At 34.6% G+C, this 21,393-nt stretch overlaps 4 protein-coding genes across 5 annotated transcripts; 2 read left to right on the forward strand and 2 right to left on the reverse strand.

Moving 5' to 3' along the window:
* Window positions 1-1,480: 1,480 nt before the first annotated feature.
* On the reverse strand, window positions 1,481-3,865 carry LOC140968157 (WAT1-related protein At5g07050-like). Its single transcript, XM_073429021.1, has 7 exons — window positions 3,590-3,865; window positions 3,411-3,473; window positions 3,163-3,279; window positions 2,616-2,833; window positions 2,387-2,574; window positions 2,110-2,261; window positions 1,481-2,015 (listed from the first exon to the last, which is right to left on the reverse strand). Exons 1-7 carry the CDS (start codon window positions 3,790-3,792, stop codon window positions 1,736-1,738), a joined length of 1,221 nt encoding a protein of 406 aa, XP_073285122.1. The 5' UTR covers window positions 3,793-3,865; the 3' UTR covers window positions 1,481-1,735.
* Window positions 3,866-9,585: 5,720 nt separating this feature from the next.
* Window positions 9,586-12,735, reverse strand: LOC140968106 (bZIP transcription factor 17-like). Its single transcript, XM_073428951.1, has 2 exons — window positions 10,738-12,735; window positions 9,586-10,202 (listed from the first exon to the last, which is right to left on the reverse strand). The coding sequence occupies exons 1-2, from the start codon at window positions 12,614-12,616 to the stop codon at window positions 9,751-9,753; spliced, it is 2,331 nt and encodes a 776-aa protein (XP_073285052.1). The 5' UTR covers window positions 12,617-12,735; the 3' UTR covers window positions 9,586-9,750.
* Window positions 12,736-14,508: 1,773 nt separating this feature from the next.
* LOC140968085 (uncharacterized) lies at window positions 14,509-16,882 on the forward strand. The gene is made up of 3 exons (XM_073428922.1): window positions 14,509-15,142; window positions 15,631-15,907; window positions 16,611-16,882. Exons 1-3 carry the CDS (start codon window positions 14,541-14,543, stop codon window positions 16,659-16,661), a joined length of 930 nt encoding a protein of 309 aa, XP_073285023.1. The 5' UTR covers window positions 14,509-14,540; the 3' UTR covers window positions 16,662-16,882.
* A 1,017-nt stretch (window positions 16,883-17,899) lies between these two features.
* On the forward strand, window positions 17,900-21,270 carry LOC140968095 (tubulin beta-5 chain-like). 2 transcript variants are annotated; one of them, XM_073428939.1, is made up of 4 exons: window positions 17,900-18,052; window positions 18,709-19,107; window positions 19,253-19,522; window positions 20,261-21,270. In XM_073428939.1, the coding sequence occupies exons 2-4, from the start codon at window positions 18,714-18,716 to the stop codon at window positions 20,938-20,940; spliced, it is 1,344 nt and encodes a 447-aa protein (XP_073285040.1). In that variant the 5' UTR covers window positions 17,900-18,052; window positions 18,709-18,713; the 3' UTR covers window positions 20,941-21,270. The 2 variants fall into 2 exon arrangements, with proteins under 2 accessions (XP_073285040.1, XP_073285041.1); XM_073428940.1 differs by having other exon boundaries at window positions 17,914-18,061.
* The last annotated feature ends 123 nt before the right edge of the window (window positions 21,271-21,393 follow it).

Here is a 21,393-nt window from a genome sequence, read left to right on the forward strand (position 1 = left end):
TTTTTTTTTTTTTTTTTTTGTGTCTTAAATTTGTAATTTGTATGCTTGGTTGTCAATTGTGAGTTGACTTCGACTTTCAAATTTTTATTTAATTCAATTTTTTTATATAATTTTCACGAGATTGTTTTGTTTGAATGTGAGATCAAATATTTATTTGAAGGATCAGTTATATATACTATTTATTGTCCGTTTTTTATATATATTTTTGAATTAAATTTCCTATTCACAATATGTATAGTGGTCAGCTTAGAATGACGACGTTCACAAACTGAAATATGAAACCAAAAAAAAAATCACATCATATCTTATAATTTATTATAAAAGACACAATCAAGAATTCGTTTCAAATATATTACCATGTATTTAGGGGAAAATAATTGACAGTTCAACCAAAAAAATAATCTTTTCAACTGATAATTAATACTAGGCAAACCTGGCCAAAAAAGTACCTTGGAAACTATGTTCCGTGCATTATATATGTTGTAATAAAATTATCATCGGTTTGAAATTTCGACATAGAATCACACGGTTTCATACAAGGCATATTTCAAATTTGGTATAATTAAGTTACCCTTCTAACTCGGAGGAATTTTGCATATATTCTTGTTTCGTGATAATAAAACATGATTAATCTAATCGTAGGGTAATAAATGGTCTAAGTAAAATCAGCTATATGTCAAAGTTTAGACGGCAAACCACATAATCCATTGATTCTAATTATTTTAAAGATTTACATTCACACAACATTATGATCGCTTAAATGATCAATTGTTGTTAATGGAAGAATTTTAACTGACACTCATCTTATGCGCATTTATTAAAATTGCACAACTTGATATTGAGTAGATTTGAAATTCACTTCAATTTTGTTTATCCAAGCAAGCCGGAGAATTTCATAGATCTCATAACCCACGATCCTAGCACAACTTTAAACTTTAACCATTAAAAAATATCTCTTGAAGCTATCAAACTTTTGATTAAATTGAGTTTAATATATTAATTGTAGTAAATAAATACTACCCATTTTTATTTTGCTATTGAGAAATGGGGTAATAAGTTATTTTAAATAGATCGAGTTATTTAATTATGTAAGTTAAGACTCCGACTAATGCTTGGGATTTTAAAATTTTTAAACTGAATTTATGGTTTTACTACATGGTTCTAGATTCTAACTTTTACACAAGAAACCCTAAAGAAATTTTAATTAGATTTTAGGACATTGTTCCAATCGCGTTTCATGATTTGAACTTTATCGTCATCAAATAAACTTTTTTCTATTGAATTTAATTTTGTATTTTCATTTCTACTAGTGAAACATTTTTTTTTAAATAATCAAACATGACTCAAAAATAACAATTATTCTAATATTTGTACTTGTATATAGTGGTTCGAATAGTATTGTCTCTCACGCGCTTAAAGACTTTAATTACGACAATTATTAGAAGTGGACATTAAGCAAAATAAAATGCTATATATTTTCTCTGGAAATCTTCAATCACCTCGAACAAAAAAGGTTACAAGCTCCGTAATTTAATAAGCAAAACAACAAATTACTAAATATGAATTCAAAAACAAGATCGAAACCTCTATTGTCACCATATTCATGCCCTTTTCCTTATTATTTCCCAATCATGCAGTCAATTTGAAGCATTTTATATATTTTTCCGTATCATTATGTCACATCTCGAAACCAGGATTAGTCGAAATCGACTTTGTTTACCTTTGTGTTTTCCTTTTATTTCGCTTCTTTTTCCTCGCCTAGTGTGGGTGCTTCAATGGCTATCACGGGAGTCGGCTGTGGCATTGGAGCACTAACTGCTAACACGAACAGTTTTTTAACTCCATTTTTCTCCAATTCTTCAAAATTTGCTTCAATATCATCCATCTCGGTGACATTTTGGTTGTTTCCAGTTTCACCCTTTTCTGGTTCAAGAATTTCACCTTCACGTTTTTCTTTGCATTTTCCCCATAGAACTGCGTACAGTCCAATCACAATCAGCACCGCTCCAAGAACACTGCACAAAGCCGGATTACACAAAATTAATTACATATAATACTGAAAATCCTAAACATTTCTTCGGGAATTTTTAGGATGTTATAATTACGTACCCCCCGACAAATATTTTCTCAGCCAAGATGAAAGAGCCCATGATCGCTACGATAATCATCATCAATGGACTGAAAGAAGTGACAAAAACTGGCCCTCTTTTTTGCATCACCAAACCTTGCACGTAATATGCAATGCCCGAAGAAACAATACCCTAAAGCAATACAAGATAAACGTTGCATAAACATTTTAAGTTGAAAAATCACAAATAAATAATTATAAGAAAAAAAGTAAAGGTTATATTATATATTGGAAAAACAAAAGAGAAAAAAAACTTACAGCGTATGCAGCAGCTAGCAGGTTCATGTCCCAACCAATGACCCAAGCTTCTCTTTTGTGCTCCATCACCAAAGTCACACCAATGGATTGCAGTGTTCCCAAAAAGCACACAAGGGCTGTGAATGAAAGCAGTGCTGTGTATTTCCTCAATGTGATAGCCTGTAGAATTAGAAAACTATATATAAAAAAACACAGAGAAAAGGGTAAAATTAATATATATAGAGAAAAGGGTAANCGATAATGAGAAGAATTGAACCCTTGATCCAATCTTCTTGGGTGGCATGATCTTGAGGAACATAGGACTGCCTAGGATGTATGTATTTTGACCATACCATGTTTATGGCATCACCTTTGTATAATGTCATTAGCATGGCTCCACAAACTGTTATGAGTGTTCCCACCACCTTTGCTTGGCACCTTATTTTCATCAAATCCAGTTTCTCCATCCTATATGATCAACACAACTCTTCATTTATTAGCTCAAATCAGTTCATTTTTTTGGCGGTTGCTGTTTCGGGCAAGGAGGGCAGTGAAAGAACCTACCTAGCTAGGCAGTAAATTTTGTACATTTTCTTGAGTTTAACAGCGTAAAAATTATGGCAGAAAATAATTGATTTTCTTCTTCATTTCTGAATTGTGCTCAAGGTTTTTTTTTTTTTTAATGTAAATTCAAACGTAGAGAATGTTTTTTTTCCAAAAGAGATTTTAGTTTAATTTTGTTTCCAATACAAACACTCAGAATTGTTAAAGATAGGTTTTTTCTTGATTTAGTATACCTGCATATAACTGCCATAACAAAGGTCATTGCAGGTAGCATGTTGCTCAGGGCGCATGAATACGTCGGCGAAGTGAATTTAAGACCAGCGTAGTACAAGTTTTGATCGATCACAGGCCTGCAAAATTTAAATCCCAACACGAAATGACCAATCAAAATAAGATGAAAAAAATACTTGTAAGTGGCATGTTACATATGATGCATATATAAATGAGCTTATATTATATATATATATATATATATTCTCACCCCAGAAGTCCCAAGACAAACAGCTGCAGGAAAATAGTAAATGTGATCTTTGGCCACACTTTCCTATGTGACAAAACCAAAAAACAAAACGAAAGCTTAAATATCATTTGAATTTGCAGTTAATTTCATAAAATACTGTTTTTTATTGAAAAAATTACAGAATTTGGTAACATATTCACCTTTCAAGTAGAAGAGCAAAGGGGGCAATAGCCACAGTAGCAAAGGCATGTCTATAGACCACTAGCACATAATGGCTCATTTCTCCGTCAAGAGAAACTTTGGTAATAATATTCATTCCAGCATACCCAAATTGTAAGCATATCATGGCTATGTAAGGCTTTGCCTTCTCAAGAAATCTTCCAACCCATCCTTTTCCTTCCATTTCTTGAGATTTTTTTTCACTAGATAGATAGAATTATATTTATTAGAGAGGAAAAACACTTGATTCTTGAATGTGGTTTGTGTTTTGTCCTAGGGGAATATGGCTCGACACTTGAATATTTATAAGCGATTGGGTTGGGTGTGACAGGGCTTTCTTCGGAACTTTGGTCTACGATTCAAGTGGATATAATTAATGGAATATGCATGATTAGGATATGAGAAATCTTTTTATGGTAAATATATATTTTTTGGAGTATAAGAAATATGGTGTATGTAGGGAAAAAAATCATTTTAGTGCTTTGACTACCTATTTTATCTTTTAGTCATCTAACTAGTAAACTTTGTACTTGTCAGCTTTATTTTGTTAATGGCGATTATTGGTTCTTACTCACTATTGGACACACACACAATTCGTTTTTCATTTTTTTTAATCTTATTATCGATCGATTCGTTTTTATTTAACTAAGTTGTATATTTTTCAATTTCAATCATTTTTCACAACAATGTTGATGCGACATGAAACAAGTCTGCAATATCTGTTGTCACAACATTTTATGGTATCATATCATTATTATGATGAAAAATGATTAAAATCAAATAAAAGTTCAAATTAGTAGATTAAGATAAATTTGTTAATAATATGCCCAAAAATTAAAAAACATGCCATTTATAGAACCAAAAATATAATTTTTGTGAATCTGACTCGTTATGCTTAGGCTACTATTATAAGGTCGTCGAGCTTACAGAAAAATTTACTTGGTTCCACAATATTTAAACTTGGAAAAATTAAATTATTAGAGAAATTTACATTTTAGGAAATAAAAATAACACATAAATGAAGGGATTATTATTTAAATATTATTTCTTAATAAAATAGTATAACATATATTTGAACTCTTTTAGATAAATAAATAAGACAATACTTTTTTCTAGCATAAAAGTTCATACGCACAGAGATATTATGCCATATTTGTTTTTAATCATAAAAATCTATTTTGATCGCTTTCTAGAAACTGTCGAATCTACTATATGTTGCTCAAAACATTTTGGAAAAATTACAAATTTATCATGCAAGTTGTCGTATTTTCATTTTTAATCTTATAATTTTAATTATATTCCAATATTTTAACTCAAATAGTGGCCGATTAAGTTATCTGAAAGGTACCACCACGAAGGCGATCGAGCTTAGTGCAAGCTGATGCCATCAACAACAAGCTTTTGCAACGTGGGCTCCGCCGCATCATCGGCCCTGACGCAGTGATGCGAAATTAGCAGTAATGGTTGTTCGATTTCACAATATAATATTTTTTGTCATGTAACTTATACAATTTTCATTTTCGATATTGTTATTTCTTAATCAACGATTTTAGTTCATTAATTTGTATTTTTTTCTCTTTTTTGCTTTTTTTATCGGAACTTTGATGTGACGCCGAATATGTAAAATTTAATGTTTCGGATTTTTTATGGATCTGCTTGGGTCAATGATCGATATTCTGTGTTCGTGCCGGAGGAACGGGGCGTTGGTAGGAGAGCATTGTGGTGCAATTTTCTACTAGAATGTGTAGACGAGAATCAACATTTGTCTACCCTTGAAAATATCTAACAATCAAATTTTATTTTGTATTCTTTAGCCTAAGTTTTGTCGAGTCAGCCCATCGCACTTTATTGATCGTGGGCATAATGTATATATGGTATGCTAATTAAGTAGCAATTGAAGAACAACCACAAAAAAAAGCTTGTTAATATTAATGGGAAATAGCTTATTCGGTTTCGTTTCTCTGCATCCATCTTAGGTGGGTCGCAATTTCCCATGCCATGTATTTTATTCATGTTATATATAATTGTGTGATAATGTCCACTTGAAAAAGTTGGATCTTACCATTCTTATTTGGAGTGAAGGCGATAATGTGTGTATATGTAAGTGGCACGTGTCGATCGTTTTCTGGTCAAAATTGTTTTTACAACTTCTAACATTTTGTAATTTTAAATACATGTATATTTTTTAATTTATTAAAAATAGGCTATTAAATTTAGATATTGCCTCAAAGTCTAGATACCAAATTCGAATATTTTATCTAGATGCAAATATGGCTTAATTTCTCAACCAAAGCTTGGAGGCTGCTTTTATTACTATAGACAAAAACTTATGTGAGACGGTCTCACGAGTCGTATTTTATGATACAGATCTCTTATTTGGGTCATACATGAAAAAATATTACTTTTTATGCTAAGAGTATTATTTTTTATTGTGAATATCGGTAGGGTTGACCCGTCTGACAGATAAAGATTCGTGAGACCGTCTCACAAGAGACCTACTCATTACTATATATATTGTGGCCTCGAGTGAACTAACATGTTGGACACAAAAGTGACCTCACCATGCATTCACTAGATGCGACAAAATTCAACTAGTTAACATCTTCTGTAATAGGGTATATAAACTTTTACACACCAAAAGGATTTTAAAAAAAAATTGCAAGAGAATGTTCTTATAATTGTTTGTGTTCATTTTTATACATTTATAAATGATAATAATAATAATATTATTATATAGGTTTAATGACGATTATGGATATTTTAATCTAGAGATTGTGTTTGACTAATGACATACATAGAAAATATAAATCGAGATAAAACGAATTACTTGCAAGAAATAAATATTTACTTCATTAACTCGTTCTTAATATTTACATAATCATAGATATTAATTGAAATAATTAATCTCGAAGCATTATCATTATTTATATACCAAAATAAATAAATAAATACACAACAACAAAAAAAATTCTAACCTTGTGAAAACTAATATATTCTTTTTCGTCCCAAATATATTGACTTATTTTCTTTTTCAGACTCACTAAAAAAAACAATTAGAAAAGTAAAGTTTATAAACAAACTTGATCTTATTTTATTCGTTCAAGAAACGATATTTCTAATACTGCGTTTTTATATATTTGAGACAACTGAAAAAAATGTAGTATAAATTTGAGACGGAAATATTATAAATTGATTTTGAAGGTAGAGCTTGGAAAATGCGTTCATAATGCCAATATTTTATAGCATGGGCAGTGTAAATTGGTAGTAAAAGCAATTTTCTTTGCTAATCCTGATAGTTAATTAAGTAGTTAAAAGTAGAATGTTTGGGGTAATTTGGGGCTGTGATCAACTGATCCCTTTGATTTTAGTTTCCAATTTATGTAGATTCCCAACAATTTTTTTACGTTGGAGTTTATCTCAATTTCTAATATTCTTATAGAATCCTAGTATCTTAGGGCCAATATGATTTATTTTAAAGGGCTTTTCTTATTAATCTAGCTAGTTATAATAACTACTGCCAGATCCTGAGGATAGAGGTTATTTAATTATCTATTTAGATAAGAATAAGTCTATTTTGAAACAATCTCACGGATTTTAATTTATCCAAGAGACATATCAATCATGCTCATATTTATAATAATAAATAATACTTTTGACATGAAAAATTATATTTCTTCATGAGTAACTTTAATAGGATATACGTATCACAAAGTTAACTTATTAGACCGTCTCACAAAAGTTTTTTTTTATGTAAAATAATATGTCAAAATTGCTGATTAATGGCGGAAACGAGTGATTATAAATTCAATTGTGTATTAGGCTTATGTATTAATTAATATGGTAGTTGATGTTGAGTGCAATCTACAAGATAAGGTATTTTAGATTTCTTTTCCCAAAAAAAAAAAACAAGATAAGGTAATTAACTACCTCGAGACTTAATCCATGTGTAGGTACCCCACCGGAAGTGGTTAATGTGAAAATAATTTGCAGTTCTGTGCAGATGTTTTTACTCGTTTGTGCATAAAATAAAATGGTGGCGTCAAATGTAATAGTTAGCAAAACAATATTGATCAGATGTTTTTTTTTTAAAAAAAAAATTAACATTTTCAAGTGTATTTTAATAACATGCATTAGAAAATCAGAAAATTATAAACTATACATTATTAAACATTATGGTCTTAAAACGATAAAGCGCGAAAATTGGATTTGCATTTTTTATTTTAAATACGGTACAATATAAACACAATATATAACAATTTTCCGCAACAAGAAAATTAGGTATGACTATTTAATATATAAATAAATTATAGATACACGTGATCAACGCTTGCATGATGATATATCAAGATTTAAAATTAATATAAAAAATCATTAAAATTATTCACGTTATGCATGGATGAGATAGTCTTTGATATTATAAAATAATACATATCGATTAATTAAAGTAAAATTTTATGCAAAACAATTTTTGTGGCACATAAACCAAATTAATTACTAGTACGTTTGGATAGAGATGTTTTTAAAGTCAAAATAATTTTAAAAGGTAAAAGTTAAAAATGATGTTTGGATAGAGAAGCTCATTTAAAAAATAATTAAATTATTTTGCACAAAATTTTACAGCGTAATTCAAAGCTCTATTTTAATTATTATTGTATCCGAATATTAAATCTTAAATGATACATATGAATATTAAAAATCTGTTTTCTGGGATTCTATTTAATTTATTATTGTTAACCAAAATAATCAAAGCTCTTTATAATTATTGTATTTGAATAATAAAATAATAATTATTTTTTTCCAATTTTATGAAAAACAATTTCTCACCCATGATTTTGGCAACACACACACGATCCATATACAAATCCAAGACTTCCTTAGACAACCCAATGCACTAATGGGCCTCAGGACTGATTCGGTTTATAACACAACAAATAGCCCAAGTTTGAAAATATGTTTGAAATTTACCAAAATATATCAAACAAATTCATATTATATAATTTAATATATCAGATGAATTACAATTCATGGCCAATATATATCCCCATTGTAAGAACAGGGCAAACCGAAGACTCTATCCCTTTATCAGAATATTGATGTCACGATCTTCTCGTTTCCCCTATAAAACTTCTGTCGAGAAAATTGGTGATCAAACGGTATGATCTTCTTGTTTTCTCGTATGGTGGATTCACGATAGAGAGGTTTTGCCATTAGTTGTTCTTACTTACATGTTTATGACTGATCTTTTGGAAACTTTATCGTGCAGTACTATAAATATGTTCTGGAGACTCCATTTGCTCTCACGGGATCGCAGAATCTTGGGAAGGCGACAGCAAAGGAAGCACGGTCGTCCTTTTTGTGGCCAGTGTCAACGATAAAAAAATGGCCGAGGTCAGAGAAAACATTAAAAGCTATTCTGGAATCCTTCGTGGTGTGAATCTTTGTTGAATGAGTGAACTGGGAGACATATGTAAGCTAACTCGATTGAGACGATGATTTCTCATTTTCCAACCACACAACCCAAGCCAAAGTGAGCTCAATCACCAATGATTCAAACTCGGTGCTCAGTGAAATCACCGCGCTTGACTTTTATTATTTACCAATCGAAAATAGATTCACACACCATTCAATTTGGTAATTCTTCAACTTTCCACTTTCTTTGTTTTCCAGCTCAAACTCAAAACTCCGTACATACTACAGCTAGAATATAAGCTCATGATTGACCGCTCGAGTAAGTAGGAGAATTTAGAATGCCTAGCTAGTCAAGCTCTAGTATAGCATCGCTGGGATCGGGTCTTGCGTTAAGCCAAAGGGTACCAGTTTTAAGAAAAATTAAGACATCGACTCACTCAAACCAGTCCCCCCCGGTAACTGAATATACGTGTTATATGAATATTATAACACAAATACGAGAAATGATTCATCCACTACTTGAACCAACAAATTCCCAACCTCGAGAGAGCAATAGGAGAGCCCGACAGAAATAAAAAGTAGCAATTCTGTTGATTAATAAATGTTTACAGTCAACCACAAGGCAAAGCATGCCGACTAGTTCCCATTAAAGTTTGCAAGTTAAGAAAACTATAAACACAGTTACCACGTAATATCTACAAAACTGATTCAGCACTTGCTCCTATTCCAATTCTCAAGTAGTCACTAGGTGAGGAGCAGCTCCCTTAAAAGGAAGCATGCATGAGTAAGTGACATACTTGACACTGTCAATTAGAACAACAACGAAAATTCGAGAGAGGGCCTTCGCTCCCATCACACCATCGACGTCAGTATCACTTGCCTCCCTAGGATCCACGAGCACAGAAACAACCACAGAAGATGCTGAATTATTTAAGTTCAGGTTCTTGTTTTGTGATTGTCTTCCAGCTTGTTCCTCGGAAATGTTGTGAGAGGATCCAGGAAGGGGAATAGGAAGACCATGGAGGATTCTGCGGTTCCTTCCCTTGCTGAGCTGCGTAGATTTCATTTTCTGCTGTTCAGAAATGTTTCTCGAGGCAGTGGCTGGAATTATGGCTCCTGACGTGGAAGCTGATGACACATCAAACTGGAAAACTTCCGTGCACATCCCTGAGCTCAACATCGGACCTGAAGGAAAGCTTAGCATTATACTTAACGAAATTTGAAAGTGTGCCATGAGCAAGAAAATAGTGCAAATATTCTCTCTCTGAGACTGAGCAAAAATGTGTTCACATGAGTCATGATAAGTATCATTCAACCAACTTGAAAACAAAACAGAAGATCTATCAACAAAAGATTTATATATATATATATTTGAGCCAGCGAGTTGTTTATGAATTGCATACACTTGTGTTGTCCCATACAAAAGGAAAAGCGGAGTCAAGGCAAAAAGAAACATTTAAAGTCATAACACTTTGAATTGCATCAATACGTACAAAGTTGTAAGATACCAGCCTTTGCAAACAGGGAATGCTAGAGCAAAAAAGATGAGTACAAGTTTGGATAAATAGAGTTCCTAGAAAAACTACTGATATTTTTATTTGCAAGCATAGGATCAACTCTCTTGAAATTAACCACGCGAATAGTCAATGGTAGGATTATAACCTAGAATACCACATACATAAAGAAGCCACGTGCAAGGGAATATTAAAAAAATATTTACCAGAAAGGCCTTCACGGAACCATTGCTGAAGCCTGCCATCATTGGCCTTTGACTTCAAACCATCTTCGTCTGCTGAACCAGAACCCAGTGCCCTTAGGTGGGGAAGCCGAGCACCGTTCCTTCCCATACCAGGGACAGGAATGGCAGGAGCCAAATCTCCACGAACTGCTAAACCATTTTCACCACCTACCTGACCCTGCGATATCATGGCTTTCTCACTAGCCAACACTGAATGGATAATCAAATTTCCATCTATCATAACAAGCTTATCATTCCTAGGAACATACAATGATGCAACAAGGGGTTCGCTCCCATTTCCCAAATGAACAATCTCGTCGGTACTTGGCTCCCCTCCAGTTCCATGACCTTTTCGACCACAATGTGCACCACCACTATTACAACTAGATACTTTTTCACCACCATACTTCACAACATGGTCACTCCCATTCGCCATCAACAACCTCCCATGGTGATTCTCATAATATCCACCTCCAACATAACTGTTATCACCAGAAAATGCCTCCCTAACAGCTCCATATTTCATATCAATCATCGGAACCAAATTTCTAAATAATATAATAAAAAACAGCAAACCGAGAAAGCTAACACCTGCAACGTTCTTAATCTTTGCCCCCCCACTCTTCTTAGCTTCCACCTTTTTACTGGCCTTTACCATATTGGCTGGCTGTCGTGATTTCAACCTTGGGATTGGAACCAGTGGCACTTGAGATCCATGTGCCCTCATCATGTATGGGGGAGCAGATGGCATCCATGGATACATCATACCAGGGGGTGGAAACATCCCAGGTTGAGGAGGTGCCATTTGAGGAAGTGGGACTGCGCCATTACTCCCACCATCGCCCATTTGTTGCCGTAGAGTCATGTTTTCAGTCATAAAGAATGAAATCTTTGCATTCAAGTCATGTATTGTCGAATGCATTGCCCTCACTTTATCCTCCAACTCCTCGACGTATTGCTTCTTCCTCTGTCTTGATAATTGTGCGCTCTCCCTGTTCCTCATCAACCTAGCCTTCTTTTTATCGTCATCTTCGTTCAAATCACTGATACTACAGCTATTATGGTTAGTCTCGACATGACACTCGGATTTCTTAAACTTGTTAATCCTGGACTCTAAATTATTATCCACATCACAAACTGCTAAATCATCGCTCTCTTTTTTCCTCTTTAACATGGAACTATAGACATTATCACTAGGAGGCCCCCCGAGTTTAATCTTTTGATCGACATTATCAGAACTAATAAAACTGATGTTAGCATTTGGCATATAATTTACCGATCTGGCAAAATTTTTTGAGTTATCAGATACATTGGAACCACAATTCCCAGAACCCTGAGATTCGGGGGAAGGGCAATTCATTGCCTTCGCTTCACCACCGGAACTTTCAGAGCTCCCTGGATTTGATCCATTTGATTCAGGCGACACCAAATTGAAATAACCAGAGATCTGATTGAATTCTAGACCTGGAGAACCCGAATCCAGAACCCCGGACCCATTGGAGCTCTTATCGCTGCCTACGGGAAGATGACGCAAGTTTGGACAATCTGATTTCAAAGCCCCGTGATATTGATCCAAATTAAGACCTGATCCGCCATTGACTTTATCAAACAAATGGTCGTTTTCTAATTGTGTGGTGTTGTAGACCGGATCGGAGAGTAATTCGTCGAGATCGGAAGAAGGGAGGCATAGATCGTCGAATGAGAAATCGAAATCAAGGTCGTCTTGATTGTCGCCAGAACCGTTACCCTCCATAAACTGTTGGGAAAAGAAGGCGTCGTCGAGGGGCGGCATCGCAAGGCCGGAACTGAAATCGTCGTCGAGTGGCGGAGGCGGGACGACGAACACCGTTGGATCAGGCATTCCGTGTGTGTAATTGTGTGACGATGGGACGAGAGATTTGGGGATTTCTTCGGGTAGGGTTTTGCTGGACTTTCGAATGAAGTAAAATTGGAAGTCGTATCAATTTGCACAAAATAAAAATTAATTTCTATTTTATTTTAGTATTTTAAAAGATCAACAAAATTGGAGAATAAAAAAATCCATTTATGGACTCGTCAAAAAAAAAAAAATCCGTTTATGATGAAGCTGAAAAGCTACGCTATAACTTCAGTTCGTAATACTATCTATGAATTATAATTATTACTTAGTTATGGGAGAAACGTTAGGTTAACATTATATTATGTTCGGATTGGATTATTTAGAATCGTAGTAGTATGTGAGAATATTTCGAAAATTGAAATCTTTGAATTCAAATTCGAAATCTCGGATTAAAAAATATCCAAACAAGTTAGTGGGACATATTATGATTGTAAAAGAGTCGAAAAACTCACGATTTGCACAAGCTTGTAATCGAGTCTAGCTCGAGAAGTTATTGAGTTTCGCTGCTCAAATATATATATATATATATATATATATATATATGCAAAAACTTGTGTGAGACGGTCTCACGGGTCGTATTTTGTGAGCTCAATCTCTTATTTGGGTAATCCATGAAAAAATATCACTTTTTATGTTAAGANGATTTCGAATTATTCTATATGTTATCAAATCGAGTTCGAAAATTAATATTTGAATCAAGTCGAACTCGAATTTTAGTCAAAATTTTTTGGAGTCGGCTCAAACTTCACTATACTGGATTGAACACCTGGACCGGACCAGCTTGCAACCTATATTGGTATCCCAAATAACTGATTTGTCCATAAAAATTAAGAATTAGGAATTGGATTTAATTAATTTTGTTAACGCATGTAGCTTAAAATTTCAAATGCAAAAACATATATTAGATAGAATCAAAATAAATATTCTCGTTAAAAACAAATCTCGAAGATTTTAACGTCGAGGTGTAATTGGGGATTGGCTTTATTATAGACTCTTAATTTGATTTCAACTCGCCACAGACCAACTTTATGTTGAAACGGAGGTATTGTGTTGCATAAAAAGAAGTTGATGCAGATGGAATTATCTGATGGATGGTGCCAATTTCCTCGAAAATGTGAAGTGTAGTGGTATACAAAACCTCTAGGCATATCGATTCCAACCACGGGATTAGAAAGATGGAATGTGGCAAAATTTTGGCAGCTGCGGCTCTTTCAGTTTGTTCTTGAGAATACGGGGATTATATTTCAGTGTTGGCCAAGATACAAGGTGATGAGTGTAGAAAGCTCAAATAACTGAGATGGAAGAATACTTGGGTCCTTTTAGAAATCGATTGCAATTGTGGTAGACCTTAGATATAGATTTTCAAACTTTTGAAGTTTATAGAAGCCATAGAATGATAACATGGTCTGTTCAAATGGATCACTTATCGTTAGTTTGAAAATTTAGATGTTATACTTATCTGAAATGGATGCTTATTAGGTTAAGAAAGGATTTTTTTTTTTTTTTGGCTAAAACTAGTGGTAAGTCTATAGTTGGCTAAATATTTTGTGTGGATGTAGTCTTGAGAAGCATTTTTGTGCGAGTTTCTTTTAGGCTGATCATTTAGATGCTTTCGAACAACGTCTTTTAAATATTGTTTATAGTTTTTTTTCCTAATCTAGTTATATAATCACGTGATATAGAAAATTGTAATAAATCAAAGTGGCATGCATTACATTGGTGTTGCTCCTTAAGTGATACCTTTATGTATGACCGTTCGGATCTAAGTCTGGTACATTTAAGATTTATTATTATTGTTATTGCTTCATTTCTGTTTCGCATTTTGGCGTGTTGTTTTTATATTTGATGTTTATTTAGTTTGTTGATAATATTTGATGGTATTTCTTGTGATTTATCAGTTTTACGAATGGAACTCGATATTCAGAAGTTCATACACAATCCCGATCTGCGGCAGTTTGAGTTTCCGCATTTCCCTACCTCATATCTGCGGCTTGTTGCTCACCGTGTTGCTCAACATTACGGTTTGCATACTATGGTTCAAGATAATGTTGTAGATGGTCAAGGAATGAGAATTTTTGTTCTGAAGAAACCAGAGAGCAAGTTCCCTGCATTTTTTTTATCAGATGTACCAACAAAAGATTCAGAAACCGACAATCTTGATCAAATGAAGTTTGTCATTAGACCAAGACCTTCTAAGCTTCACTCAAATGATGCCAATGAATCGGAGCATAAACGCTATCCAGTAAGAACTGTAGAAGAGAGGAAGGAGGAGTATGACAGAGCACGAGCTCGTATCTTCAGTAGTCCAGCTAGTTCAGAGTCAGAAGATGCATTTTTCCAAGCTACTGATGTTGAGAGGAACTTAAATGTTGATGACAATGAAGTCCTAAGGAACTTGTGTGTGCAGGGGGACAATAGCAGGGAATTCAGTAGTTCTTCCATGGTAGCTACTTTTAGGGACAGAGAGAAGGATCGGATTGACCCTGATTATGATCGCAGTTATGAAAGGTATTTAATGGATAACTTGGTTTGGAGTTAGTAGCTATGCACTGTGAAATCTTTGATAATATCTTGTTTCTGTTCTGATTGTTGCCTTTTTCGTACCTTGCGGAGCCTGTTAGCAGTTATAGATTTGATAGTTTCTATTCAAGCTACAGTATTCCTTAACCTGCATGCTCAAGAACAGGATTGAGCTGGAAATTTTTCTCTCCAATGCATCATTCAGTAACAAAATTTCCTGGTTTTGATGCCAATGCTTGAGGAAATCTGCATGCACAACATGCTTTTGAGTAAATAAATGTAGCAGAAGTATGTTCTTCTAAGATATACACGTATCTGTACCAGCTCAGTAAATTAATGTAATGGTGCATATGATGTTTAATTGCTTTCACAGAAACTGCTGATTTCATGTTGATTAATCTTTAACCATTATCTGCTGGCATTTGCATGCAAATGGTATAATTAGTTTCAGTTTCTTCTTTTATGGTTTGGTGCAGATATGTTAGGAACACCCCAAGCACTCAAAATTTCTTTCAGGCCCAATTTAATATACAGGCGATTCAGCCTCCATTTGTCCGACATGAGTCTTTGTACCCTCAGCTAACTCATGTGTCAGTGCCTCCAGCTGCTCTTAACTACAGGAACCCAGTGATGAGTCATTATTGTGCAGCAGGATTGAGTCAAAATTTTGGGGATGATCTATACATGCAATTGCCAATGCAGACTGTGATGCATACGCATTCATATGATCAACTGAGGCATAACTTTTTCCAGGTATACATCTCAAGCCCTTGTTATTTTAATTCGTATTACAGTCTGCATGTGGTGGAAAAGTTAGCGTTTAAATGGTGTCTGTAGATATTTTTAATGGGCTTTTTTTATTCAACCATGTAATTTTTATTCAAGTAATTTTCCTGCAGCGACCTTACGTGTGGAGAAGTGCAATTGATGCATAAACATAACATACTTGAACTAGTTAGTTTCCTAGGTATTAGTCCGGTTTAACATGTTGAGCAATTTTACTCCAAATTGTATGGAACACCGATCTTCAGATTTTGACATGCCAGAAGGTTTGGTGATTGTGTGTTCTACTTCTTCCACTCAATATATTTAGTCAAATTGGATGGGGGTTTGGGTTTCTGAATCACTGATTTGAGACTTTGAGTGCTACTTTTGGCACGAATTCGCTCCCTAAATTGTGAATTGCCCAATTATTTAGACACCACCTCAAATCCTTGTGCTTCAAGTGTGAAACTATACCAAATAGTTGTGTCTTGGGAATGTACAAACATAAATTCTTTTTGTGATTCCATTTCAGGAATGCTGTTAGTTCTGTTGTGTGGTTCAAACTTAATACTCTGTCTACATCTTTTTGTCATTAGGGTGTGTACAACAAAGCAGTATGATCTTATTGAAACTGCTTATTCTTTTTTACCCCAATTATATGCAGCTAACACATTTCTTTGATCTGTCGTAGGCGCCTGTCACTCAGCAACCTCTTAGTTTTGATTACTCCGTTAACAGATAACAGTTGGTGCTTGATGTACGCGGTACTCCTGGTATCTTGATTTAGAGTAAGGGATAAAGACATTTGAATTTTTCGTTGTTTTTTTTTCGAAATTTGTTTCAAGGTCGTTGGAACCTTTCGTTTGTAGCAGAAGACTGCATCTTTGTGTTTCATGTCATATATATACAAAAAAATTCTCAAAGCATTTCTCCTTGATATTTAAGAAGTTTACAGAAATAGAAGCCATCTCTCAGGCATTTGGTAGCCAGATGGTTGAAGCATCTCTTTAGGGATTCCACCCATGTCACATTCCCAACCACGCCCCGAACCAATATATTTTATATGTTAATAAGGGAAGGCAAAATTTCAAATAACATTTTAGTAGAGTAAGAAAACAGGTAATTTATTTAAACATGTTAGTTTTTGAAATTTGGTAGGTTTATGTGACTTGTATAAAAGCTTTTTTGTTTAAATTCGAAATCAATTTAAAGTGTGGCGGGAAATGTGCAATTTTTTTTAAAAAAACAATGACATGCTAAGTAATTAACTAATTAAATTTCATTATTTAATGATTATGTTTTAATTATCGTAAATGTTTACTTTTCATTAAAAATGATAATATCAGATTATACGTATATAGTAATTTAAATTACTTGGCACTTTAAAAATTTACTAATTCGGTTATACTTATGTAGGATTTTTACTTCCCATTTATAAATGAATTGAAAACACACCATAGCATTTCGAATTTGTTACAAAATTTTAAATAAAAACTTTCGGTTTTAATTTTGAGAGAGAATTATAATAATTAAGACTCAAGGTTATAATTAATTAATTATATATACATTTTAATTTTTTTAAAAAAATTAGCGCATTATATGCAACAACTAATAATAATATATTTATTTACTCTGGACCGACATGGCACATGCCAACAATTATCTATCACGTGACCGCCTGCAACCATAGTTGTCTGCTTCTATCCAACAGTATCGGCCTACTTCACTCGCCTCGATCATATTTCCAATACACGCGCCTCATGTAAACAAATAGAATAACTCCACGTAGGCTATTAATTCCCATAAAATCATAGCGTGTGTTTCAGCCACAGCTAGTGAATATATCTTCAGATTTTAATCGAAAAAACCCCTTTTCAAAAAAAATAAAATTCAGTTGCTTACCTCCCTGATTTCATCTCGTCCGTCGATTTTTGCAATCGTACGGCGTCAATAACCAATAGCGTTAGGAGGGAAACAACCTGTGCCGCTGATGGCTCTTGCCACACAGATAAAATCCCTCGTTATGGCAAACATTTCTTCTCACACGCTCTCTCACTCACTCTAATCGACTGAGTAGATATCACTCACTCGATTCCCTCTGCAATTTCAGAGTCTCTCTTCTCGAATTCGAAGGTATTTTCTGTAAGATCTAGATCTGCTAGCGATATTTATGTTTTCATAAAAGAATTTCTCATAATTTTACCTGTGTGAACGTTGATTGCTGATGTTACAGAAAGATATTCCTTGATTTTACGCTTAGATTACTTTGTTAAGTCGATTTTGAAAGTTTGTGTGTTCGGACGTCGAAATGTTGGTGGATCTAGACGGTCGTCAGCATTTCGTGGTTTCTTATGACTTTGACATCGTGCTGTTTGTAGATCCGATTTGTATTTTAAGAATTTTATGATACAATGACATCAATATTTTTACTGTATGGCTAGATCTGTGAAATATCTCTTGGTTTATTGTTACTTCATGCAGAATGTATATGCGTGTCTATAAATGTTATGAGTAGTATTTTATTGCGGATTAAGGTTTGATTTTAGTTTTCATCTCGATAGATCTCGAATTTTAATGTAAGATGGATTGGGCCTTGAAAATTTTACGTTTTATCGTTTCCATTCAGGAAATTATATCATTTACCGGGATTGTAAATGCTCCTTCATGTATCCTTCAATTATTAAAGTTTTATCTCGACAAACAACTTAACCAGTTGATAAATCCATTCAGGATTTGTGATAAGATAAATGATCATGTGTTTCTGTTTGACGAATTTATGAATTATATAGGAACGATGAGAGAAATCCTGCACGTCCAGGGAGGCCAATGCGGGAACCAGATTGGTTCAAAGTTCTGGGAGGTTGTCTGTGATGAGCATGGCATAGATCCAACTGGACGATACGTTGGAACATCCGATGTGCAATTGGAGCGTGTCAATGTTTACTATAATGAGGCGTCTTGTGGGAGGTTTGTGCCTCGTGCCGTGCTCATGGATCTCGAGCCTGGTACCATGGACAGTGTGCGTACTGGTCCATACGGCCAGATCTTCCGTCCTGATAACTTTGTGTTCGGCCAATCTGGTGCTGGAAACAACTGGGCCAAAGGGCATTACACTGAGGGTGCTGAGCTGATTGACTCGGTTCTTGATGTTGTGAGGAAGGAAGCTGAGAACTGTGACTGCCTTCAAGGTAAATTATTAATATGTCTGGACTTGGTTATTTGTAAGTTACCACCGGGATTGAAAAATTGTGGAGATTTCTCGTTTTGGAAAAATTTGACGACATTTTATTGAACTTTGATGAGGTCGCTTGAAAGTTTAAATCTTGCTTGTAGGTTTCCAAGTGTGTCACTCACTTGGTGGGGGAACTGGTTCGGGAATGGGTACCTTGCTGATCTCAAAAATCAGGGAAGAATACCCTGATAGGATGATGTTGACATTCTCCGTGTTCCCTTCACCAAAGGTTTCAGATACGGTGGTCGAGCCCTATAACGCCACTCTTTCGGTGCATCAACTTGTTGAAAATGCAGATGAATGCATGGTGCTTGACAATGAAGCTTTATACGATATTTGTTTTAGGACACTCAAACTTACCACTCCTAGCTGTGAGTATAATTCACCAAAATTGCATTACATTTTGCATTTTACCCCTTGAATGTTTTTATTTAAAAAAAAAATCTGATCTGCTATTAATATATTCCTAAGGGACATTCCTTGGTGATTTACAATGTTTCTGGTTTTTGTCAGCGTGTGTTTGTCCTTGCTTTTATAGGTCGTTATCTTTACATTTGAAACTAGTAATATGAGTGAACACATTATGCGGAGGCTTCGAATAATTTTATGCTGTGGGAATTCAGTGTTGGGAAATTCTCCATATTTCAGCATCTTTGTCATGAAAAAATTAATGTTACGATGACACTACCACTATTGATGACCATGTCAAATGTTATATAGGATTCATTAAATTTTCTGTAGGGTGAGCCCCTTAACACGGAGACAACATTATCGGTTGTTCCATTGGTGTTATACGTCTTCTTGAAAATTTTTTAGTGCTTCTTGTTCTATTTTCATGCAACCAAAGCATCTGTTTGGTATTATTCTGTTTATTTGTTTCCCTTGAATAACACATATCCTTCCTTTTGGCTGGTGTTATCGCGTAGAATTTTATATTCAAAATTATGTCTACTGAGTATGTTTTTGCCTTGTTAGATGTTAATAAGCGTATTAATTAGCAACATCTCAGGTCTTCTGAAAAGCATGAATTCTGACGGCAACTAGCTTTGTATTCTTTTAAACGGTAAAAGATTATTCTTACATCTATATGCTTTTCCTTGTTAATCCAGTCGGTGATCTTAACCACTTAATATCTGCAACTATGAGTGGTGTTACCTGCTGCCTTCGATTCCCCGGTCAACTCAACTCTGATCTAAGAAAACTAGCAGTCAACCTGATTCCATTCCCCCGTCTGCACTTCTTCATGGTGGGGTTTGCTCCTCTAACCTCTCGTGGTTCCCAGCAATACCGTGCCCTAACTGTTCCAGAGCTGACTCAACAAATGTGGGATTCCAAGAACATGATGTGTGCTGCTGACCCACGCCATGGACGTTATCTCACAGCCTCAGCCATGTTCCGTGGAAAAATGAGCACCAAGGAAGTAGATGAACAAATGATAAACATTCAAAATAAGAACTCTTCCTACTTTGTCGAGTGGATTCCAAACAATGTGAAATCAAGTGTTTGTGACATCCCACCAAAAGGACTTTCAATGGCATCCACCTTCATTGGCAACTCAACCTCAATTCAGGAGATGTTCAGACGAGTGAGCGAGCAGTTCACTGCTATGTTCAGGAGGAAAGCTTTCTTGCATTGGTATACAGGTGAAGGGATGGACGAGATGGAGTTCACTGAGGCTGAGAGCAACATGAACGACCTTGTTTCTGAGTACCAGCAGTACCAGGATGCTACAGCCGATGATGAAGAGGATTATGTGGACGAGGAAGAAGAGGAAGAGGCACACATGTGAGATGAAAACCGTCCAATTTTACAACTTTTCATCAGCGTTCGGAGATTTTTCTGCTTTACATCAGTGTTTGGAAAATCTACTATCTTGATCTGTGTTCGGTACATTTCTGTATGGAAGATTCAAAAACTGCCTGGTTATCTATCTTCGGAATCTGCTATTAGTAGCTACGAGAAAATGGGAGGAAGATCGTGATCACTATTGGGGATTGTAGTTTCTGTTTAATTTTCGGTTTGAAGTATTGTTATGAATCTTCGATAATATGTTGTAGACAATACTACTGGTTATGCAATTTGTGTTGAACTAAATGGAATGAGGTGTATTGATAATAAATATCGCTACCCTCTTGCATTACTGTCATAATAATAACATGGTTAAATTATCATCGGCTCGCGATAACAAGCTTGAGAAACAACACAATTTTGAAGGGGTTCTCGATACCCTGAGGGCGGCATT

Source organism: Primulina huaijiensis, unplaced genomic scaffold (genome assembly GCF_012295235.1).
Source record: "Primulina huaijiensis isolate GDHJ02 unplaced genomic scaffold, ASM1229523v2 scaffold3245, whole genome shotgun sequence".
NCBI classification, from domain to species: domain Eukaryota; kingdom Viridiplantae; phylum Streptophyta; class Magnoliopsida; order Lamiales; family Gesneriaceae; genus Primulina; species Primulina huaijiensis.